Here is a 27342-nt window from a genome sequence, read left to right as displayed (position 1 = left end):
GCCCGCGTTGAGTCGACAAAAGTTGAAAAAGCTTACATCACTTAGTGATAATGTCTCTATGTAAAGACGATATTATTTTTAAAATCGAAGTAGCTTTTTCTTAATTTATCCATTACAAACATATGAACAATTAAATATTTATATGTTAAAATTTTCCACTAGTTAGTTATATGTACATTATGTAAATACTGCTCGTGACTCTAGGAATGAATAAAAAGTTAGTCATTAGTCTATAAGTAACATATGACTTAAGATATTCCTGGACAAACCGAATATCTTTAAATTCCCCTTCTGACAAAGCAAACACCATAGTATAAAACTTTGTCACTTATAGTAATATCAGTAACATGCACGTATCGTCAAAGGATTCAGAAATGTACCACAATACTGTCAATTTTAATATAAAATGCATTAAAGTTTCATGTTCAAGAATAGTTTTATGGACAAACTACCTAACAGTATTTCTTGAAGAAAATGAACACGTCCTAGACTGCAGTGTGTACCTACTCCATTATTATTACAAGCTTTTGTCTTTATTTTCAATCTTTGTTCAGATTATCTGCAAAGAAAACAAAATATAAATTCACGTTACTGGAAATTCAATATGGTAGATTTTAAGGTATGTTTTACTATAATTTATTTTTAGTTACCTACCAATTTAAATGTAATTTATTGAATTAGAATAGATATGAATTATATCTATTCTGAATATTTACAACTATTAAATACGATTGCATACAATAACAGCTGGTAACAAATTAGTTCCTAATTTGGCCAAACATTATCATATTATTGTTCAACCAGAATTTAATTAATTCTGGTTTCAGTTTCCAATTTATTGTTGGTTTATAGCAAATACCGTAACGAGGCTTAGTACGATTCCATTATTCAAAATATTCTGTGTATAGTTTAAAGTCCGTAACAATTCTATTAGGATATCATAATTCTAAAAAAAATATAATAATAATAGTCATTGCTACGACACGTATAGTGAATAACTATTACATTATTTATATATGATAGTTATTTTAAAAAAAATCAATATTGGAAGTAGCACGTACCAACAAAAAGAAATTGTATTTGTGAAATAAACAAATCCCTTGTAGTAGCTATTTACGAGGATCTATCAATAAGTAATTGGTATATTGAATTGAAATATGTAGAAGTAAACCCATGTCAGATGTATGCATGCTCTAGTGGTCATCGAATGCCTGACAAGATGCAAAGAATAAAAGTAGTTAAAGAAAATGATTGCTTGTGTATTTTTAAAAGGCGTTATCTTTTTTTTATATTTAGCATTATAAATTATGTAACAGAAAATATTTCAAAATATATTAAATAATTGTAACAAAAAAAAATTACTTAGCAACTAAATGCAAGATAATATGTATATATTATACTCGATATATGTGGTATACTCGAAATTTAATATAAAATACAATCTGCTCGAGTCGTATCGGAAGATCGATATTTACTATTAACTCTTTTAGATTACCAACAGATGGCACTGTTCACTATAGCATATTTTTAAAAATAGAATGTAGTACGCGCGAACTCGAAACTATAATTTTAGATTCGGCAGCGCGAGCATCGACTGACACCACTCCAGGCCCGATCAAGGTAATTGTAAATTTCAATAATATCAATTTACGATGTTTTATTAACAATAAAAAAAGACAATATTTACAAATATAACAGGACAGGTAACTATTTAAAACAGTGTGTGAAAGAATTATTAGCATTACTTCTCTGTTATACGAAAACAATTCAAAGACTTGTGTAAGTATTTACTTATTTCAATATTGAAAACACAATATTTTAGTTGATTGTTAATAATACTTATAATCCATTTCTAAAACTTCCCTAAAAAAAAGTTTATTTTTAAATTGTCTAGAATCTTTTTCTTGTACTCACAACAAAAATAAACATATGCAATGTGGATAAAACTTTTGTTTGGAAACTATTTCTCCGCAACTATGAGAATGTAAGGAAAAATACAAACTGATTGTAGATGTACTGTAATTATAGTTTAAGTGCTTTCACTCCTAAAATCTAACATCTGTGTTGTGTTATCTGTATTTCAAAACAAATTTAGTATATGTGAATAGTTGACAAAATGAACATCTAGTAACTGGAGAACAGTGGTCATATAAGAAAATTGTTATTAAAATAACAGTGAAAATGTAAATTTTGATGCCCAAAATAGTATGACGAAATTGCAATTGCAAAATATAAACTGGGTGTTATTTTTATAGTGGTTTCATACGCAACATTACATTGTGTTTCGCTATCAGACAACTTTTTAAGTCGTGCTAACGATAGAAATACTCGGGTTTGTGAGAATGGACGGGTTCGAACGAAAACTACACCGATAGACCTATAGCTTAAACTACATGTATACTGCGCTAATAATATTGGTTCTATATGTTAAAGTTATATATTAAATTGGTATAATATTTTCTATGTTTCTCCTTTACAAACAAACATTGTCGGCAACGCGTACGTGATATATGTATATGTGTGTAATGTGTCAAATAGTATGAACAATTTTCAAATGAATTCATGGGGGTAACGCCGTAACATACGCCAGTCATTTATAATTACTGAAATATTACTAAAATTCAGTATATAACGCTCTTAACATTAAAAAAATATACATTTTAGTTAACCTATACAGATGATAAAGTGCCAATACGATAGTAATTTTTTTGTATTATAATAGAAAAAATCAGTCACAACGCTACATTCATCTATTTGAAGACGGATTAATATTATATCACTTAATGAGTTAAAATTTATATCACTTGCCTACAGTTAATACACGCTTAGTCCCAAAATGGCGCTGTGTGAATTATTCAGAATATAAACTATTCATCATATTGTAAAACTAAAATTCATCTGTAGGACAATTAAGTAAAATTTAGGCATTTCATTCTAAATTTACGAGTGCACTATAAAGAGAAAAGATTTGACTATTATATCTAAAATACAGCTTAAAAAATCTTATCAGATTTTAAAATATCTTTCATCAAAAGCTACATTATTTTATATTAGTCAGTAACAAAGGGTGTATCTTTACATAGTATAAAACTATGTCGACGTGGCTTCTATCGTTCTTCTTCGCTTATATCTTTTAAATTATGTGACGTATTTTAATGCAGTTTTGTGCAATAGATTCAAGAGGAAGGCAACAGGATGGCATGGTTGTTATAGTATAGAATAAACTGAAAAATTCAAAGATTTGTAAAGCATTTTGTAACGCAGGACAGGTCTCTAGTAGTTTATAAAAGAAAATTTCGAAATGTCTACAATAATTGCTATCGTGCGATGCGGACCGGATGGATCGTTAGTACAGACATAATGAGTACCTGTATCGTATAACACCATGCACGCTAGTTTCCTAAATAATCGTTTGCACTAACTACCAGGCTTGCAAAGTAGTAAAGCCTACATTTATTTAACATGCAAGTTTTTGATTTCATTGATAGGTCAATCTACGGCCATATACATGAGGGTATACGGCTATACATAAAGGCCTCGGTAGCCTAGCGCTTATCATGCTTTATTTCTGATGGACGCGGGTTCGATTTCTCGCATAGTACAAAAATTTGTATTCATAAGAATTGTTTATTTAATGTTGTGTCCCATACAATCAGCTTGCTCTGTAAACTGTGTTTTGGTTTCAATAGTGACATACGCTTGTTAAGTTGCAGGGTATTCATGCATAATACTTTGGTAATGGGGGAAGGGGATTGTCAGTAATGTGTACCCATGATCCCATCACTAGCAATGTACTATGTCAGATTTACATCCACGTGGTTCCCCTTGGAAACCATCGTGATAAATTCCTGGTGAATTTGTCTCGATGGGCTAACTGATCTCTCCTCATGCTCATCTTATCATCCTCCACCGGTGTCCCGCCACCGTACACCGTCAGCGAAGGCAAGTGCAATCTTTCAATTATGATCCATAAAAAAAAATGTTTAGTAATCAGGACAGGACAGGATCTCTTTGATGTCTGTAGACGATGATGATTAACGACTTAGATATTGGAAGTTCTTTTTCATAAAATGGTCTCGGCGTATCAGCTCTATGTTATATAAAAAAAAATAAAAATAAAATTATCTTAACCAAAACCAATGCCAGAGACGCAGCATTGCATTATTTACATCGTCATTATTCATAGTAATGAGTGTAGGTGCAAATTATTTTTTTAATACGGACATTGTCCAATTTTTATGATTAGATATTATGTTGTTTAGATTGATGATATTTAAAATGAGATTACAATGTAATTTAAGTTTTCACATTATAGCCCCACGATACAATCTCAAATAACTTCTAGAAAACGATTTCGTTTCATCAACTTTTTATACAGTTAGCTAAAATAAACAAATTTCCATGTTTATGTAATCGTAACAACCCATTAACGTCCCACTGCAGGGCGCTGCTCATTCCACGTAAAACGAGAATAATAGCCTATTAATACCACGCCGGCCAAGCGGTTTGGCATAGGGTTATATTTGAGATTTTTTTCTCAGTATTAGTGTTGTCCTAATCTCGTAGTCCTAATAAACTAACATTTTTGTATTGAAGTAAGCTTAGTATGAGTATAAAATTGTACTTCTGAATATTAATAAAAATGGGAGTTACATACGACATCAGTGCATCTATAGACGTTTATATATTTTTTCAATATTATTTAAAACTATTATATTATAAGAATAGAATAGAATATAATATATCCTTCTTAAAAATACTTAAATTTAAGCACTTTCGAATAGTCGCTTTTTTATTCATTCTGAATGCAATTTCAGTCAAGAAGAATGGGCAAGAAATTTGCACATTGCTCTATTAAGCAAATGTAGAACTTTACATTCTAAGTCAAATATGTAAATACAAATTACCAAATAGCACGAATTCGTTAAAGAATCTCCGTTGGCAGTTAGGTTAGTTAACTATAAATATAGGGTAAAAATACACAATAGGATTATAATGATCCTTAAGAGGCAATATTATGTAGCTATTAATAGTGTATCGATGACTAAAAGTGGTGAGATGAGTCGGGTCACGAAAGGGTTATCACCCTTCCAGTCTAGACATAATGTGTGGTACAGTCCTGCTAAAGTAAAAACAAGTCACAATAAATTGCATTATAACTCCAGAAGTATTTTTATATAATTAAAATAGAAAACAAGCTGACGCGTATAACACATTATTTATATCCTTAACAGAGTCTTTGCACCAATAATTTTATGACAAATATAGGTATTTCCTCTCTCAATGTTTCGACTAGGTTGCACTAGCCGTGGTCATGAGCTGACTGAAGTAACAGCGATGTCCATGTAGACAGCAGTTTTTTTTATCTACCGTAACTAGATTGTTCAAGGAAAGTTCAAGACAGCGCTAGCGCAAGGGTACAAGACAGCGCTGACTGTAAAGTATATACATACTCATATATGGACATGGGCAGCATTACGATTTCATTTAACGTAAGGATTTCATGGTTGTTATCCTATAATTTCTTTTGTCACCTTGGACCGAAACACAGCTGACAAATCAAGCTGCTTATAACCTGAAATAGGTAGACAAAGAACCAAAATACTTTTTACAAAGTCTAGCGTAGTGAAGAATCTCTTATAGTAGACGGGATAGTCAGAAGCATTGTCAAGTATTAAAGTCGTGATTAATCTAACTTTCAACAAGCCCATATCGGTGTTTATATAAAATAGCAATCGCCATTTGTTATCATTGTGATAGAATATAAATAAGCATGATATAAATATATATATATAAACTTAATGATAAAACACATATAAATAGTCATATACTGTTTTAAACTTGACGCGGTCATTATTTATACGTATAATTAGTTATTCAACCGCCATGATCACGGGTAAACCGTGATCATGGTGGTTGAAACACTACCGAAATACCGGGAATTCAGCAAATAAATATAAAACGTGGTAAGATCCCGTGATTTTTACTAATTATACGTATATATAAATAGTCATGTTTTAATTAATCTACTGCCCCTTTGGAATGCATTTATTAATATGTTACTCTTTTAAATATAAGTTGTAACTTTGCATTTTTAATTAAAAATTTATGTGCATCTGAAATAGATAGAGGTGCAAATGCAGACAACTTTTTAAACAAAAAGTAAAATCAACTTCAATTAGTATTGAAATATGATATCAAGAATATGTTAATGACTTCAGTATAAAATTAAATATGATAATTATTAAATGTCTAAATGCCACCGGGCACCTGCAATACGTGAAGATTTGTTTAAGTGTAAATATTTTTATTAAAAAATATTGCTTTAGTTTTATCTATTTATGTAAAATCTCCACTAGATAATGTATGGGGCTTATAAAGTTGTAGGTTATGAGCATAAGGTCAGCTCAGTTAGCCCATCTTGACAAATTCACCAAGAATTTATCATGATGGTTTCTAGGAGGAACCGAGTGGAGGTCAACCTGATATGGTACATTGCTAGCAATAACATCATAAGTCCATATTACTAACAATCCCCTTTCGCACTGATATTTTCAGGGTTCATTCCTCGCATGGTACCAACATTTGTATTTTAGATATATTTCTTTCTGAAATATACTTGGCCAATATTATATTAATTCTCTTTTGTTAAGCTGTGAAGTATTATCGTATAATTCAGAGCTGGAACATTAGTGCAGAATACTCATGCTCGTCCCGTTTTCATTTCCCTACTAATTGCTGAAGGACAGGAATTTTATGACATCTGTAGAAGAAATGTCTGTAATCTCCTAGCTATTCGTACTTTATTTTGCGAATGAGATAGTGTTTCATTCAACCATTTATTGCACTACCAAATGGAATGTCCAGCTACATTCCTTACATTAGTTACATAACAAAATAGAACGAATGTGTTTTCATATAAACTTCTTCTTTATGTTTACTGTACCGCTACAATGATCCAGAAGAATGGGAAAGAAACCTTTATAATATATTTTAATTGTACATTTGAAATTAATGTATTATTTGTGTCTTTTCTATATATTATATATGTTGCACAGAAAGTGTATATATTCCGTCTCTCTATCTATTTTTTATCTTTATAATATATCCATATTCCATTTCTGCAGATAGCATAGCTGTCAAAGAAATGTATGGAATAGAAGACGATTTTCTTTTACATTAAAAAGGCTGTACGTAAGGAGCCTATAATTGCATGTGACTGTACTTTGTCAGATACAATCTCTCAACTCCACCACGGCTGACATTTAACTCAAGTTACGCCAGAAATAGGTACTTCACGTCTCTCATGTACTATAATTAAAAGTTCTTTTTTATTTCAATTTACTCATCACATTGTTGCTGAGTATAGATGGTCAAAATATTATTTCATCGTTTTATGTGATATCCAATTTATAAAGACCCACATATCACGGTTTTAATTGAAAATGAAGGTCAGGTTGTATATCCCATGGTTGCGTGCATTTTAATCTTATATATAAAATTCTCGTGTCATAGTTTTCGTTCCCATACTCCTCCGAAACGGCTTTACCGATTCTCATGAAATTTTGTGAGCGTATTGAGTAGGTCTGAGAATCGGACAACATCTATTTTTCATCCCCCTAAATGTTAGGGGCAGTCCACCCTTAATTTGTTTATTTATTTTTTAGACAACATTTTTAGTTTCTTTTTTTATGATACAACATACAAAAATACATACAATTTTTCTAAATTTTAAATACATTCTAAATTTTCACCCTTCTATCATGAACCCCTATTTTTTTATAGCGTTATTAATTTATATGGCAAAACAACGTTTGCCGAGACAACTAGTAAAATATATATATGAGTTATTAAATTAGGCTTATAATAAAGAACGAATTGTTGAATTATATTGAATAATAATTCAATATAATTCAACAATATTCTTGATATAAATAACAAAGAAATAAATGCTAAATTATTTCGTGAACAACAATAGATAATTAATTACGTTGTTTTTTTTATAACTAATGTACTAGAAGGAAGTGATAGACAAAGTCTACTTTAGTTCATTTTCTAAATTTTGGAAAACCCGGAAGTCAGTATTTAAAAAATATACTAATTTTAGCCTAAGTCTAAAAATATACTAATTGTAACCTAACCTAAGACAATCTGCTATCTGGAACAGCGATACGATGGCATCGGTGATCTAGCGGTTTAGAAGATCTCTCTGCTTCCGATGATCGCTGGTTCGATTCCTCGCACGGTCTGAGTCTTTTCTATGTATGTATTTACCAAAAAAAATTATTAAGTATTCTATATAATGTCGTAAGTTATCTAGTACATATAACACAAGCTCTGCTCGACTACTATTTATTATTATTATATATTATTCAATCTTACAATCTTTCTAATATATTACCATTGGATTTATTTTTTAAACTACGTGTATAAGTCTACAGATAGTAAAATAATTAATGTTAAAAAGTAAACCCACGAGGTACTGAACTAGGTTAATGGCTAGATTAAGTTATATAGCCGTCGAGTAAACGCAGTAGTTTATCTACATAAGCGTATTACATCAGAAATGCTGCACCATTTTTCTGTGGTACTGGTTATTTTCTAATTACTAGGAATTAGTTTGTAGTCTATTAATATATATATATGAACATGTGTATATACCTATATATACTCTGATGCATGTGTATGTTTTTTTAATGGATGTTAATGGAATGGTGCACCCGCCTGCGCTAACGGTTTCACTGGCGGGGCCCTAGAGGAAGAAGCAACAGATCAAGACAATTGGTCCATATTGGTAAATTTGCCAGGAGTTTATCACCATGGTTTCCAGGGGGATTCGCGTGAGGATCTTGACGTTGCCTTTCAATAATTAATAAACATAACATACGTTACTAAACGTATATATTATAATATATTGCTTATATGAATGTGTGGCCAATAATTAATAGATGCCAATAAAAATAGCTATTTTATTTTTACGATTGAAAATCATACGATGACAGAAAAAAATTGTTTACAATATCTAATCTAGATATAAAAAAGAAATGTCTTGTGGACATTAATTTGTTTGATTTGTTCAGTTGTTCCATTACATCGTCGTATTGTACTAAATGAAGAAAATAAAACCAATTATTTTTATTTTATATGTGGTCTTATTTTCTTTATTGAATACAACGGTTAAAATTCGGAGCGATCAGCTAGTTCGTAATAAATTACAAATTTACTGACAACAGTATAAAGTTATCAAAGTCACTTTCCTTTGACGTCACTCTTAAAATAACTAAAAAAAACAAAGCTAATTCTGAGCTTCGTATTCCCAGCTGAAAAACAGCGAAACAATCTTGCCGTATAAAATAGGTATGAGCCCTGGGAGACCAGAGCGGACACTACTATGTATTTACGCAATATAACAAAATAAAAAAAATCCTTAATTTTTCCAACAATCTTGCGAATACTGAATATCTTTCAAAGAAAAAAATGTTATATAAGATTTCCTTTTTTTTAATATTATTTTCAACAAATCAGTAAGTACACCAACTGTCTAATAAGTTGTTTTTTTTAACAATCGTATTATCAATGCAGAATAAATGTCTTTATTATTATATTTAGCTTTCGTGTTACAACCATACAAAGTTTGTCATGATTGAAATTCTACTTGCAGCTTGGTCAATTTAAGATTGCATATTCGTTATTTTTATTTTTTCACTTAATTTCTCACTCTTCCTCTCATATTATATAATCTCCATAAATTTGTTATAGTGACATTATTTTGAAAGAAAAAATAATAATTAATATTACAATAATACATTATTATAATAATAAAATCGTGTTCATATATGTGCAGTGAGTTAATGAAAATACACTCCATTTTTACCCAGATTGTCGGTACAGTTGATTAGCAAAAAATACATAGCCGGCCGACCACTGTTTGGAAACCACTTATTCTGAAATTTATAATCTAAGATATCTAGAATATACTAATATAGCAAACTAGATTTCTCTGTATATGGAGAATGAAATGAAAAATATTTAAAAATCTCACTTACGATTCAAATTCGTGTTAAATAACCATGGTAGGGGTCAAATTCGCCAATTAAAAATGTATCGTGTACCAAAGCGACGTCAACCGTGCCATTAACTATACAGTTAAGTCAATGAACATTGTGTAATAACAGAATACCGAAACAGGTGGAATTATTTAACGGATCGAACAGATCTGGTTTCTGCTCCCAAGTTCCAAACTATAATAAGTCAATTCCTGGAGGAAATTTTTAAAATAGTAATAGGAGAATATAATAATGATTTGAAAATAGACTACGTGCCATATAATATAATTCCATATAAATCAATATGCTATTAAGTCTATTTGTTTAAATTTGTAAATGATTCAATTTTATACTGTAAACGTAAAAATAGCTGTTTCTCTTGTTTTGTGATCTATTCATATAATACCTAGGTGATAATTAATAATTATAATTACCATGTCCCCTTAGGAGTTCATTTAAAAAATATATTTATAAAAGGTTAATTTCATATTCATCAAGTCAGTCTATTGTGAAAAAATTTTTGTAGATTATTTAAAAACAAAATCATTTATTATGAATTTGGAGTGACAATGTTTAATAAACTGATGCCCCAGAAAATGGCAACGGTCACATAGACGTGATGTATATCCGGCAATACACGCGTGATACCTCCCATACCTATATGTATATGAAAGTAAACTCAGATACAACGAATGATAGTAATCTGTGGAAGAGGAACGCTTTCCTACTTTTGATTTGCTACATCAGAGACGAGAGAGAAAAATTTTAATATAATTTTTAAGTAGACCAGTTTTGGAAAAGCTAGTCCAACTTGAAAGTGCATAAATGCCTGCAAAATTCAAGGTACTACGAGATGAGGTTTTGTGAATTACACGTCTTGAGTAATATTATTTAATCATTTCTTAACCACATCTCATCCTTTACAGTAGAGACCGGCTTGCGAGCAATATTGACTGCAAAAATAGGTGAAGCAAAAGTACCCATGCAGATAACTTTGTACAAAGCCTCCCTCTGCTAAAAGCTTTATAAACTGCAGCTTAATAAAGGCTTTATTAAGCTTTGCAATGTTTAATTAGTTAATAATTCACTTACATTCGCCACGAACGGCTGAGAGCGAAGCTAGGTAGAATATTCAATTAAATATATTATTAGTAAGAGACCTAACTGTATTTAGGATTTATAATATCCTATAGATGACGTAATTATTCACTGGCATACATCGGTCTAAGATAACTAATTATATAATTTATTATTTTTGAGTCCTACCCTCAAATTCAGACGACAATTTCTGTTGATAGGAACCGGCAAATAACTCTATTGTTTGTTTTTTAAAGTCGACCTGTTACTATCATTTACTTGTTTGAGTGAACTGTGCGCTATGTAGAATTTGTCTGACACGGTGCATTAAATACAGACACAAACAAATAAGATCTTTATAAAGAACTTTGCCTAGTGAGTGAGTATTAATAAAAGTTTTAAATTTATTGAAAGGCAATATGAGAATACAAGTTTTAAAACTTATATTCACAGAAGCAAATACGTTTCTTGCCCTTTCTTCTTGACTGAATCTGCATTCGGAATGTGCGGTGGAATAATAAAATTCTAAACTCCTTACAATGAAGTTTATTTCAAGAAAGAAGATTTATTTCTAATACCCTTCACATTGTAAAATGTAACACCCATTCGTATAAAAGATATAGGTGTATACTTTTCTCAAAGATCCTTAGATGCAGCTCAATGTCTACATTGTTGCAAACTTCTTTGATATATGAAAATAAATATTTTTCATTCTGCAGAATAGATATGTCCCGTGTCTACGAGGACATAGACCCGGCATATGCTGCCACCTGCAGTGACGTCACACTATGTTCCAACACCAAGGGTTTCTTCAAGAGTTTGAGCGATGAACTAGTCGCTATCGCTGACAAAGGATGGATAAAACGGCTGGAGAATATGGAAGAAGAGAGAAAGTTACAAGCCATAAAGGATAATAAGGAGGTAATAAAATTTCGGTATAGTAAGATCTATAAACTGCGACTATCTATTGTAGGAGATTTTGTAGGCTTTGTAGAAAGTCATCTGCATAGGAATCTATCTCTATATTCTACCACTAAGAACCTGGCTTTGTCTAATATGTTTTGGTAAGTGGTGATATTAGAGAGTAACTGAGTACGGGGATATGATATTTTAGTCTTTCGGAATATCAACGCATGCGTAGATGTGCGTAGATGTGCGTGCGATGTCATATTGTAACGTAATACTTATGGTGCTGTTCATGTTCATAGGAGATAGTCACCACTGTCTATTTGGTCTGTCAGCTGTCATCTTTTTACACAAATATGTTATTTAAAAAGCCAACAGCATATTACACATATTTACACACATTCAAAATTATTAATTTTTATATAAAATGTCTTATATTTATGAACCAAACTTTGGAAAGGGCAGTGATATTTGATATCAGTTTAGCATTAAATAAGCATATACTTAAGGATTAATTACTACTTCCTAATTCACATAACTCATTGATTATATCTCTATAAAAATAATATAAATTCAGAGTACGATTAGGTACTATAAATTGAAATTAAATTAAATAATGCGGTGAAATGAAATGAAATGATAATTTATCAGGGACATATTGATGCAGTAACTTAGATTATTAATCTGCAATATTGATATGGGCTTCCAGCTTACGCCAAGAGACGAATGGTTGGTGTGTTTCATTTTCAATTAAATTAAAACTGTACTTGTTTGAAAATATATTCTGTTGCAAAATCGTTTTATTTTCTTTATTTATAAAATAATGTAGGTTACTTTATATTTAGAACTAGCTGTCCTCGCGCCTTCGTCCGCGTGGAATTTAACTTTATTTTTCTAAAATAAAAGTAGCCTAAGTTACTCCTTATTGCATCAGCTGCCTGATAAAAAAAGCCCCGTCAACATGGGTCCAGCTATTTCAGAGATAAGCCGGATTAAACAGACAGACAAAAATTGTAATAAATGTTATTTTGGTATATGTACCGTATTTATATTCATAGGCAATCATTTCAATATACAATTACTACAATTTTATTTATATGTATATATGTGTGAGATAAGAAGTCGTGTCGCGACGTACCTCTCCGTTCATTTAGCCACCACTTTTTTTTAAAGTTAAGTTTCAAAAGCAATATGTAGTTCAGGCAGTGAAATTACAGGATTTGAGCCAAGATATCCTAGTTCTCTGGAATAGCAACGCATGAGTTTTATCGCGGTAGTCATATAATAACGCGATGTTCATTGGTGGATTCAAGTATATAGGATGTCACGGTCAGCCCTTACCATCGCGTGTTTATAATTTCAATTACATAAAAAATGTGATTGATGGCTTTGGTACTTTTAGCACACCTCTTTACTTCTTCTGTTTTAAGTATAGCTCTTTATTAATGAGTATGATTGTCTAGCTTTTTTTTATGGGCATCAATATGTATTTACAAGAGAAGTATTTCTATCGGTTATTTTATATTCATAATATGAACATCACAACTTATGAAAGTATAGTATTTTCTGAATTGTAACATTTACAAATAACCTGGAGCCATGGGACTCGATATTTACGACATAATGATTTTAGTTTAAGACTATACCATTGTAAACATGGCTATTTTTATTGATATTATTGGAAAATTGATATTATTCAACGTTCAATTTTAACATTTCGTTACAAGAACATCCTTGACACTTAATTAAAAACCTATTTGACATTATTTAAAAGAATAACTGAATCGTTTATTTTTAAAAACATTGCGACATTACAGTAAGTTTAATAGACTCATTTAAGTTTCGTTTCCATGATGAACTCTTAAGACGTAATATTTATTTACTCAGTGTCCACAGCCACTCGACTGGATAAAGTTCATATAGCGTCATCTATACATAATGTGACCACACGTCCTATTTTACGTAGGACAGAACGGCTTTCAGATTAATTTTCAATTTTTTAGTAAACATTTGTATGCATTTTCAATTAAAATTCCCCTCCAATCGATCCCCCGTCCAATTCAAACGGGGATCGAAATTACTACAGATTGAACGGAGGTTCGAACTCCTAGCGGTGCCCTCACACTAAAATCGTATCCATCAGGCGGGAGTTGGCCTTCAGCCGCTCCATAAGTCCTTTTGCGGGTTTGGAGTGCCATCTGCACTCGCCTCCTATCGTCCTGTGAAGCTGTAAAGCCCAGCTGCGGCCAAGAACATTAAAGTAGTCCGAAAAAAAAATTACAACAAAATAATAATACAGCAAAAGATGAACATTAAATATTAATTAAACAGTAATTTAAAAAGAAATAACAAGTGTTATCTGATAACACACAACGCGTGTACTGGCAGCAGTGTAAATAGGCCTGAGCTAGTGGTATTTGGCCAGGGAGCAAACAATGATTTTCAACTCTAGGGTATAGTAAATATGAAGTAAAATTAAAGAATATATGAAGCATGCATTAAGTATGATAATATTGATAATACAGTTTGTTCTTAAAATTAATAAAGTATATTAATAAGTAACGATTTACTATATATATGCATTCTTCATGTAATCTCTTCTTTTTAAATATTCGCAAGTATCTCACTTTGATAGATAATAAATGGTTACGTTATCCAGCCTCCGCTTTGCGAGTTCAGTAAAGAGCAACTTGCACTCTTGACCTGATTGCCGCGCCGATGTACACACATCTTAATGAATAACCCTTACCGCTCTTATAAGGGAAATCAATTTCGCGCTACCTATCAGCGATAGAGACTTTATTGCAACTATATTAAAGGCGATTTTACGGTGCACCCGGGGACGTGATATCGTAACATGTCGCATGTTGCACATTTTGCTCCTGTCACAGTATAAATCTAGAGCTTTATTTTAATCAAGTCGAAGCTTTTTCCTGAGTGCCACTATGTGCAGCCAATATTGGCTTTAAAGGGGATAGGTTTACCATCCTTCAATTTCAAGCCAGCCAGTATTTTTAGGGCTTCCAATCAATAAGTTTAGATGCAACGAGACATTTTTATTTTGTACTAGTCGCTGTTACAGTATTATATATTAGGTATAAACGCTAATAATTTGTAATTTGATATATGTTTTTCGTATTGCTTAATATTATTGCATAATTTTTGCATATTTTTAATTTTTAATATCAGTTACTTCATAACTGATATTAAAAATTATAATCGAAAATACAAATTGGGTTTCATGTTAAATGGAGACACATATATTCATTTCACATATTTCATTTTAATACATAAAAAAGATTATCATAATTAATAAATACAGTAAAAAAATAAATAACCCTGGATCTGAAAACACCCAAGCCGATACAAACAATCGTACTCAAGTATACAAATGTTTGCACCGTGCTAGGAATCGAACCCGCGACCATTGGAAGTAAAGCGGTGTGCTAAAACCGCGAGACCACCGAGGCAGTCAAGGGTCTTAATGACTCTAATCAATAAATAAAGTTATTTCGAATTGAGTTACACCGTTATTTGGAACCCTCAGTGTGTGAATCAGACTCTCATCTGACCTATTTCATTTAATAACGTACAGTCTAAACTAAAATTCGACACGTGATAGAGGCAGCGCATTTTATATAGGATTTATGCTGACTAAAACCCAGACGGTACACCTGCAAGAGTAAACTTGCCTGAATGCTGGAATAAGATAGTGTTTACATTCAACCTCGGCGGCAAAGCCTCGTCTCTCTCTAGTAGACGCTTTTATATTAAAATACAATCTCATCTCCTTTAGTAGCGGTATATATAATATTTCGCATTTTATTATTACGTTACATTCGCCTAATTAATTTTGTAATTAGACGAAAATATGAGGAACTTTTTCTATTTTTACTACTAATCATTCTGTTTCTCTGAATCTTTAGGAAATAATAAATTTGATGCCATATACGAATAATATAAAAGCAATATTAAATAGTATTATGTTAAATAATCGGTGTAAAAATAGAAAATAAAGTCACTACCTACTGCCTAAACACGCTATCTGGACTGACTAACAGAGAAGATGTTTTTAGATAGATCCATTTTTTATTTCCTTGTCTCTAATTGGCATTATTTTAAAATAGAAAATCATACTATGGCTTCGATATGCTAATTATAAAAATTATTAATTGGAATGTCAGAGAAACATATCTACATATATGCATATATGTATAAAAGATATAGGAACTTCTTTTAAACAAATATCTAGTATTTTATTATTATTTATAAAATTAATTAACGTTAATAATTAATTCTATTATATGAAAGAATATCTAGAGAATACCTCCACAATTAATTTATAGAACATAAACAGAGGAAAGGTATGTTTTAATGAAGTTTATACACTCGGAGGAAACTAAATACAGGAAACAAATGTTAGCGCTACATACGTTTCCTGTATTATGTTTTTTCAACTTACTACAGAGAACAGAGAGATTTATTCAGTATGAAATAACACCATAAATTATAACTACTATATTGATTTTTTGTCTATATATATATATTCTTTCATTTTGTTTGTTTATTATTAGCTGTGCCCGCGGTTTCACCTGCGATAAAAATATATGTAGCCTATATGTTATTCTGATGCATAAGCTACTATATAATATTACTGTAAAGTTTCATCAAAATCCGTTCAGTAGTTTTCGCGTAAAAGAGTAACAAACATCCATATTTATAAACTTTCGCGTTTCTGATATTGTTAAGATTGGTAGATCGAACGGCGTTGACAAATAAGTTAAGAATCACACATTTTTATGTGATTCTTCATATCAAAATTAAGTTATAAAACTTTGCAGATTATGGATGCCCTAGGCGAAGTATTGTCAAGGATACAACCATTGCACAGAGGGAAGGATGTTAGGGTGTCTCATGAGCGATGGCAGGCTGCTAAAGCGGCGATGGATACTGAACAACTAAATAAAGCATTAGCCCTCGCCACCCAGGCTGTTTTCAAAGCCCCAGTAACAGGTATTGAATTAATAATGAACCATTGACAACTAACATTGGGAACTATTCTATAGATACTGCATAATTTATAATATATCCTAATTCATTAGGAAAATTTTCAATACTAACCTAGGTAACTTTGTAGAAGTCGTTGTTTTATTACATTACTAAAATCATTCCTACAAATAAAATACAATTAAATTTATTCCTTAATATAAATTTTGGCAATGTACAAGGTTATAGCAACATCCACTTATGGTAGGTAAGGTAGAGTGCAAAAGTAGACTATTTACGTTCGTGAATATTTCATATATTTATGAAATATTCAGAAATTAAAGTTGAAATACTACACTAAAAATATTATATCGAGATATACTTTTCCTGTAGGGAATATAATAAATATTCAATGTTAGTATTCAGTGCTATATGTGAAACTCATTAATAATCAATAAATGCTACATTTCCCTCCAAAAGTAGTCACAAAAGGTACTGGAAGCACTACTTATTTATAAACAATTTGTTTGGAGAACTAGTCCCTGCACTGGGAATAAACCATAAACAAGAAAAAAATATTCAAACGTTATAGAAAACTAGTACTTGCATATTCTTTAGAAGAATTTAATATTCTCGATCTTTTATTAAATTTGTTATTTTCATAACACTATGTTAAAATAAGTCTTCGAACGAGATTAAACCAAGACTAATCGCAATAAGCAGGAACCTTATAGAATAAATAAAATTGCATCTGTATTCTGTACCAGGTTTTAAAATCTCTCCGCTTTAATTATAATAAGCGCAACGTACAAACGAACGGAGGCTTTCCCCAGTGTAATACCCACTATTATTAAAAAGCAATATTGTATTTCTCTGCCAGTTCTTATACTTTGTCATTTAAAAACGATTTCTCTAAGATGTCGACTAAAATGATAAAATATAAGAAGAAGCTGGTTATTTGATGTAATATTATGGTGCTACTGTTGAACAAAATGCATAGAACTTTGTAAACAGCTTGTTACAGATATTAAACGTGTATATATAATATATAGGACGCGACATTACGCCATTGGAGATTCGAGTTTCGTAAATAATAAGTAAGCGCGATGCCGTTGTATTGAAAAATAAATATTTGCAAACAAAATAAATTGCTGCACTATTTCTATTTATTGCCTATTTTATTAGGTATCATTGTATAGAATTTGCGTTACTTTCGCACGAGTAAATCTTGCTAACAATGCATTGATTTTAATACTATTCTAATTGCTATACGCCACCTCGTTTGCAAAATCTTTCTCTCACTTATTTCAGATTTGCTAGATTATTATTAGATATAAAACATAGACTATCTTCATTCTCGTGATACAGTCTATATTCTATTCTATTGCAAAATTTTATTAAGATGTTTTCAGAAGTTTCTTTGTGAAAAGGCAAAAAAACAAACAGATTGACAATTTGTCATTTATTATTAATAATATTTTATGCCTATTCATATAAGATTAATCCTATTTTTTAAAGAATATTCTTATTATATTTCCGTCTTTCGCAAAAATTATTTTGGCTTTAACCAGAAGTTTCTTTAGGGTGAATATTGTGCGTTAGTCAAAGCGTTTCGTCCAGCACGGTAGACAGGTATAATGAACACAAGTTTAAATAATATCCATCACTGCCCAATCATGGGGTCAGTTGGATATTATTTAATTTAATTTTAATTCATGATGAGTTAATCAGTATATCAGATTCTCTATTTGCATCACCAGACGGTTAATAAAATATGAATTACAATGTAAATACTTAATTTCTTAAATCCTCTTTATATTACTGTTTGTGACTAGAGCAATTTTTATTGAATATCTTTAATAATTGTAATAAATGTGTATGATTGCAAAAATATAAAAAACAAATATGAAAATAATACATAACTTATAATCTGCTAGCAACACTATTTAACCTGCATTAACATACGTACTCATATACATATACCAAGTTTCAACATTCAAAATTTGTAGTTATTAAATTTAATCCGTATCTGCGGCTGCAGTATAAGCACCATAATATCTTATCTTCAACTTAGAATACGGCTGCAAACAGCATCAGAGTGTGTCCTAATTAATTTGCCGGCACACAGCCGCACTGCGTGCTCTAGTGAGGCACAGAGCGCAAAGCTCATCACGATCCCTAGACATTTACCCTGAAAATCCGCTATTGCAGTCTTATGAAACGGGAATCTTATGAATCTTATAAGTAATCGATTAAATGGGTAATTTAATCGATTACTTATAAGATGCACTTAGGACACCTTTTCCATGAACGAAAAATTTTAAAATACATTTTTTTAAATTTTATTTTACCGGGTCCCATATAAATTGACACTTACTAATAATTTACAATAAGCATGTACTTTTTATATTTATACATTTTTTAGAATAAAAATATGTATAATAAAAAAAGTACAGATTTAATATACAAATTTTAATGCTCGAGCAGACTCGGTGCGTTCGTATTGCATGTATGTGAATCTCCGACATGTGACTTTGAGTAACTCGTCAGAAATAATTGTTTCCGTTTACTATGTACTACCAGTTTATGTAATTAATTTTATAATAATATATTGATAGGAGGAAGTCATACAATGTATTCAAATTTAAAAGTAACGGGCTAGAAATGGTCCTCGGCCCACCTGTTGCTCATCCCTGACTTAGGGTGTAGTAACCCTGTGGTTATTACACGGACTTCCAAATCCTAAGAAAGTGAGTTCTGGCCGATACAAAAATAAATTGTATTTATGTGGCTATATAAATAATATATTCATATCGATATTTTAGTCAATCTCCAGGAATCTTTCGGTATTTCAATTATTAACCTATCTGAGAGTACAGTTGTTAATTATAGAAAACATAGATTTGTATTGTTTCTAGGTTTGAAACTAATAAACTCAAAAAATACTATACCATTTCCAAAAATTCTTTCTTCATTACAATTTTATTTCATCTTCGAGTAACATCGGCTATATATATTGTTAGAAAAACTTGAGATCGCTACTAAAACTTCGATAATGTAGCAAAATGTCTACCCTTACGATGCTGGGACGGGCTTGTAATATAATATACATATAATATTATATCTAATAACTGGATTGGAGAAAGTGAAGCATGATAGTTAAAAAACGGCGTCAACTTCAGAAGACTTGGAGCAAATGTCGCTACGCTAAAACATTTTTCCATTTGTTACCACGTCACAAGAAGACCTCTCGACCTTTTACAAATCATTGTAATTCATATACTATATATTTATATATATGCACGACAGTTTAAACAGTTACATGCATGGTAACTGGTAAGAAAAAATATTTTATTTAACTTCTATCTTTTCTTGTGAAATGAAATATACCTGTATGTAAAATATAAAATGTATGTTGGACTCCATTCTCCGCAATTAGCCTCACATTCGGGCCGTTGTGCGTGTAGAGCCAGACTACTAACGTAGCCAGCCAAACTCCTCCCAAAAGCGCAGAAGACTCCTGGTGTCTTCACAGGCTTCACGGAGCGACCTCACCGTTCTGAGGATTTGTTTTCGTTGTTGGGCCACTGCCGTGCACTCCAGGATTACGTGAGCCGCCGTTTCTTCAGCTTCAAAGCAGCCCCGACAAAGGGGGCTGTCTGTAGCATCAATTTTGTATAAGTGTTTGTTTAAGGAATAATGGCCCTTTATTGTCCCTATCATTATTTTGAGGTTATGTCTATCTAGATTAATTAGTAGACGTGTTGAAAATACCTATATTCATACTAAATGTGCTCGGTGATTCACCCGTGTTAAATTTCATTATAAAATATAGCCTATATGTTATTGAGCATATTATATAAGCTATATATATAGGTTTCACCTGCGATAAAAATATATGTAGCCTATATGTTATTCTGATGCATAAGCTACTATATAATATTACTGTAAAGTTTCATCAAAATCCGTTCAGTAGCTTTTGCGTAAAAAAGTAACAAACATCCATACTTAAAAACTTCCGCGTTTATAATATTACTAGCGGGTTGCTAGCCCCGCCTTCGCACGGGTGCAATGCTGATACTGAATATACCTAATTACCTAAATTTATCAGTGTTTAAGACGAGAAGTGTTTTTTCAAGAGGAAGGTTTATATGTAGAGACATATAAACCTTCCCCTTTAATCACTCTATCTATTTAAAAAAAATCGCTTTAAAATCGTTTTAAATATTTAAGCATAAATTGGAACAGACCGCGACAGTGACTTTGTTTTATGTAATGATTAAAATAAGATTTATATGATAACATGGTAATAATACTATATACTAGCTTAACTAAAATTTGTATTATCTTGTAAAATTAAAAATATATTATTATGTTATAATTTCCTGTTTTGTAGATGTCGATGAGGTCATAGAAGGTAGCGTCACCTTAGCCATGGCTCTGTGGCTCCGATCAGAGATCTTACTCCGTTTGAAGCGACCCCGAGCGGCGCTGGAAGACCTCAAGATGGCATTAAAAGAGCGGTTACCAGCCAAGATGAGGGCGGAGTACTATTGGAGGATGGGCCAGTGTTACAGTGGTTAGTTTATTTAATACTCTTTTTTATTTCGTCATAAATTTGCGACTTTACTCCTGATAGTAAGTAAATAATTAAGGTCTTTGACAAGAGGGGTACCAAGGGAATCACTTGGTAACGTATAATCCATAGTTCTGATCTTATATTTCGTCAACAGTTGCAACTTACCATCAAGATGATCAGAGCTAGAAGAGGTTTAAAATATTGAAATATGTTTGTTTAATTGTGAGATGTAACATACATTAGTAAACGGTGTATTCTATCTGTGATTATATACATATGTAATATATATAGTTAATAAAAATTTAATTTTTTATAGTTACGTATCTTGTTAAATAATAATACACAGCATATGGTAATGTGCGTGTTTTATCCAAGTATAACATTTTATTTAGATAATTAATACAAAATTATGTCAAAATCTTTAACTTTACATATTATTCTAATAAAATAGTAAAATATTTACTTATCCAAATCTGGCTTTATTGTTTGTTTGTTAATTTGTTCCACATAAAAATGGGTGGAGAAAATTGTAATAATATTTTTGTTAAATATGAATCAACATATACTTCTAAAGGAAATTGAGGAAATACCCCACAAGGGGAAGTAATTAAATATAAATTTTCTATACGCCACCTCTCTACTTAGCTAGGTGGCGAATAGAAAATATTCATTTGAAATCCACTAGAAGGGTGCAGGTTAAGCCTCGGGGTACAATTTAAAATAGAAATAGAATTAAAAATAATCTTGATTCAAACGCTCATTCGGAAAGCACTAATTCTTGATAATTCACATTATCAGAAGAACTAGCAAGAAACTTGCGTGTTACTGTTTTAAATAAGTGTTGTTTAGCATTACATATTTAAGATAGTGTGTGAATACAAACTATATAAATAAATATAATAATTGAGTTACAACATTAATAACTAATAATTATTGTCAACTAAAATAACAAAATAAAATCAGTCATAGTTATCACTCTCTACAAGTATTTCATTAATTATATAATAGATGGCGCTGTATAGATGCTATGTATCTTATATACTATTTATTGCACCAGAAGTCAATAATAGAGATTATAAATACAAATAATAATGAAGATATAGCGGTCTTATCCCATAAGCAATCTTTTCATTCTATATCTATTAGTTATCATTGGGTATATCTTCATCAAATGGTCCAAATTAACAAATTTACATCAAGTAGCGAGCAGCACTAACTAAAGTATAATATCACTAGTAAAACAATTAGCTGTGGACGTAATAAATTAGTGCATGAAAAGCCCGAGCCGATAGTGCTAGGATATAACCACAAGCTGAAGTGAAGTTGGGCGGGCGGTAGAGTGGAAAGTTCGTGTGTGGAACGAACGCACGTACAGTGCAGTTTGCAGTCGTGCCATAACTTCTACATCTCACGTCACTAACAATATGCACAGATTTATAGCATTCATCTTTACTTTCTAAATGTTAACGCAATATTTAAATCCTGTGTCATATAATCAAGTGTTAATTTTTAGTTACTTCACCAAGATAAGTATATATATGTACAGAGCCAGTAGGCTCTGTCCGCTCGTTGTTCAGTCCCAACATTTCACTTAACGTCAAATAATTCATTTGTCAAATATAAAGTAGTTATAAAGCCATTGAGTTTGTCAATAAATGTACTTAGTTAATTGTTTAAAGTTGGTTTTAAGTTATTATTGTAGACGATAATAAGCATTGTTTTAAGTTGATTTTTAGTTATTATTGAAGATCAGTGCATTGAAATTTACAAAATTAAAAGATAGTCCTCTAAAAAAGGCAATTTATGAGTGTCATAACGATGACGTCCGTGATGACATGATGTCCGTAGTACTCCTCATGTATATAGGCGGCTGCTACCATTTATTATCTAATGTAAATAGTATTTGTAATATATATAAAGCATATTTATTACAATTACAAAAAATAATGTAATATCAAATCAAATAAAAAAAGTTTTTATTCACATAGGACTTTCCGGCCTCTCATACACTATATAATCTCTTGTATATAGATATAAATATTTAAAACAGATTATTTACAAGTTACGTTTATCATTGTCTCAAAATATGTCTCTCATAATTCCTATAAAAGAAATAATGCTTTATATAAAATGTTGTGCTTGTTGATAAACAAATTATAATATTAATTGACATTTAGCTTCCTTTATTAAAAAACAAAGTAAACAGTCACTTTCTGTTTACTAGCCGAATTCAGTTGAAACGATATCAATTACTCTACCAAATTTCATTAAAATTGGTTCAATAGTTTTGTCGTGAAAGCGAGACAGACAGACAGAGTTACTTTCGCATTTATAATATTAGTAAGGATAGTGGGCAAAACCGCGGCGCGTAGTTACTTCTTTTCAATATGAAAGAGGTTGTTCTATCTCTTTCGAAAACGGTAAGCGTATTAAAAAAATCGACTTAACTTAATCTGACTTATTCTTGCCACGATAAATAATAAAGTCCATACACCCATACCTCTAACTACGCCATATCGGGTATATCTTTCATTAATTATATTACTATAAGTTTTCTTCTTCGTATTATATTATTAAACAAGTGTAATTTTATTATTCTGTACTAATGTACTAATATGTATTACGATTAGAAAAGTTTTGATTGTTTGCATTAAATGGGCTCCGAATTTACTGGAACGATTTTAAAAATACAAACAAAAAATGGGGAGTGCAAATTTATTGTTTTTAGTATTAATATATAAATATAGTATACCCAATATAATATACGTATGGAGTAGAAGACAATGTTTGTAACGGATCGGTGGACTGTATGGGTGTCTAAATTATGAAAACACGTAGTTTGTAATAATATAATATATTAATATGTGCAATTGCGAACTATACGAAAGACAATGATAGAATAATAAAATAAATTGAAATATATCAAATAACATGACATATAAAAAAGAACTCTTCAAAAATATAAATTTAAAAATAATAAAAATATCAAAAGAGTCCAGATGAAGATGTCCAGACATGTAGCGGCGTGGTAGGCCGGGTCATTGGGCTCCCTAAAATATGGTCGACCGCAGTGATGGCTGGCTCATCCGTCATACACGTGAACGAGTGCTGCTTGTAGGGACTGGTCTGCTCTTATCACAACGACTGATTTGATCTTATTGTGTTTTTATATTTGAACCTAAATAAATTAGTGCTGGTTGGTAGTTTGTATTCACACGTTTGAATTGTAAAATGTGAACTTACAAGTATAACTTAAAAGAGCAACACACAAGTTTCTTGCTTATTCGTTTTTATGAGACAGATTTCTAAAGAAGCGGTAGATTTAAAAAAAAATTTTTTGACTTTTCAAAAGTGCTTAATATAGGTTTATTTGTATAAATGATTTTCTATTCTATATTATCTCTAAAATGACTCGACCGATTTAAACGGGACTTTTTTTGGCAGGTAGCTGATGTAATAAGGAGTAACCTAGGCTACTTTTATTTTAGAAAATAAAGTTTAATACCACGCGGACGAAGTCGCGGGTACAGCCAGTATTATATATACATTATATTATATAATGGATACAACAGTGAAGTGTAGTAGAAGGTAGTAAAATAATTAAACTGCACTTTGATATCTGACTTTCTCTAGAAAATGATAAGATATTATTACGCTGGAAAAATATCTTTCATGTCGGAGATGCTTTCACTAATAACATTTCAGTATTGCTTTCAACAATGCAATTAATTAGTTGCAATAATGTTACATTTATTTGTTACTATAATACATAATACAGAGTTTTCTTTCAAGTAACACAGCGTCTTATTCTAAGCTAAGCAAAGCTTGTGTAAGATTACGATATTGACCCATATTTTAAGATATGTACCTTTTATATGTATAAATGCATAATGTATTTTTTTCTATATACATTACGTATATATTTGCAAAATCATACTGACGAATACAAATGTTGTGAGGAATCGAACTCGCCTCCATCGGAAGTAAGGCCGCGTGCCAAACCGCTAAACCACGGAGGTACCGCACAAAAAATTTAGTACTCTTACCACGTAAAAACTTAAAATAAACACAATTTAGATAAAGTAAATACATATACTACAAACAATTTTATAAAATAAATATATGTGTATTTTCCTTAGCTATAACATATTATGTTGCAATGCATTGGATATTTTTTTTTTATCGAAGTAGATTCTATACAAAATCGTATCCGTGGTACATTTATTACACGTATTTATTCCATCGTGCAAAGCTTGCTTTGTAAACTGTTTTTTTTTATATATTAGATATGGATTTATTAGATATGGCAGTACAATTACAGGACATGGAGTTATGACAGCATCAGTAGTGTTAACACGGGCGTCAGTCGTGCTCTTGGTGTAATATCCATGATTCATGACAGTTCATAATTGCTGTTTTTGACAAGCGAGAACGTAGACCTTGAGCTTGTGTTCAATACAGTAAAAAAAAGTTTAAAGTTTTCTTTTAAAACCAACATTTGTAGGCATATAATAATGTATAGAACAACAGAACATCCCTTATAATGAACGTAATAACGTCATTAGTAAAAATTTAACGTTTCGACGAAAGTTGACGAAAATATTGCTAATTAATTTGATGAGAAAAATTTTACGGCTAAATTAACAACAGATTATGTTGTGCTTCAATTAGTGTTAGCTGTTGGCTGTACATCACAACTAATTAAGGACCTCAACTTAATTGAAGGCTTTCCACTCAGTAAGATACGAGAATAGCCCCTCTAAATCAATTACTAAAAGACTACTCGACGCGTCCCCTATATCTCTGAAATGAAAGAAAAATCCGCTAATTACGAATCTTACTCGCATACTAAGGGTTCCGAATAAATAATATATTATTTATCTAAATGTTACATACACGAACCGCACTAATTAGTGCTGATATCAGTATATCATGTTATCATATACCACCTGTAATATTATATTACCAAAATACCTACGGATACAGGAGAAAAGAAGACTATTTTTATTACGATTAATGGATTAATTATAATTTATTTTGACGTAAATACGATTAAGTTATATTTTTCAATACTAAATATGGAATTATTTCTACTTTTCACTTGAAATATTGCATACCAGAGACTTTTAGTTTTACTGGCCTCCGTAACGTTTGGTAACATTTTACCATAAGATGTTATACAATTTATATACTCTTTAGATATAAATACTTTATTGAAGCTTACACTTTAAGCGATAAGTGTCAGTAATAATAAGGCACTCTTTATACTATTCAGCATTACCATCCCAGAGGACGAGGAAGGAAGATGTCATACCTCTTATCCTGTAACTATACTAACATAATATGACCCTACAGACGAAACACTGCGAAATGCTTGACGCTTGAAATATGTTACACTGAGGTAACACATACAGCCGGGGGGAAGGGGATTATTAGTAATGGGAACTAGTAATCCCCATTGCTAGCAATGTACCATGTCAGATTGACCTCCACGCGGTTCCCCCTGGAAACCATCGTGTTAAATTCCTGATTAATTTGTCACGATGGGCTAGCTGACCTGACCTCATGGTCATCTTATCACCCTCCACTGGTGCCCCGCCAGCATAAACCGTTGGCGCAGGCGGGTGCACCATTCGATTATCATCCACAAAAAAAAAAACTCATACAGACGACTTTCTGTAATCTACCTCGGCTAAATTTTAATATTTTATTTACATGTAAACTTATTTTTTAATTTTATTTCTTTTT

The 27342-nt window shown here is 31.2% G+C and overlaps 1 protein-coding gene across 1 annotated transcript in view; it reads left to right on the top strand.

Annotated features, from left to right (window-relative positions):
- The first annotated feature begins 1575 nt into the window (after nucleotides 1–1575).
- LOC131849252 (SET and MYND domain-containing protein 4) overlaps nucleotides 1576–27342 on the top strand; it is a 34574-nt gene continuing 8807 nt past the window's right edge. The window contains exons 1-4 of the mRNA XM_059199285.1: nucleotides 1576–1620; nucleotides 11843–12044; nucleotides 16871–17042; nucleotides 21412–21594. Of these exons, the coding sequence (XP_059055268.1) occupies nucleotides 11850–12044; nucleotides 16871–17042; nucleotides 21412–21594 (550 nt within the window). The 5' untranslated portion in view covers nucleotides 1576–1620; nucleotides 11843–11849. The remainder of the gene's footprint in view (nucleotides 1621–11842; nucleotides 12045–16870; nucleotides 17043–21411; nucleotides 21595–27342) is intronic.

This window comes from Achroia grisella, unplaced genomic scaffold (assembly GCF_030625045.1).
Source record: "Achroia grisella isolate CSIRO2021 unplaced genomic scaffold, CSIRO_AGI_Agris_v1 utg640, whole genome shotgun sequence".
Taxonomy (NCBI): Eukaryota; Metazoa; Arthropoda; class Insecta; order Lepidoptera; family Pyralidae; genus Achroia; species Achroia grisella.
This window is presented reverse-complemented; position numbering and strand designations above follow the sequence as displayed.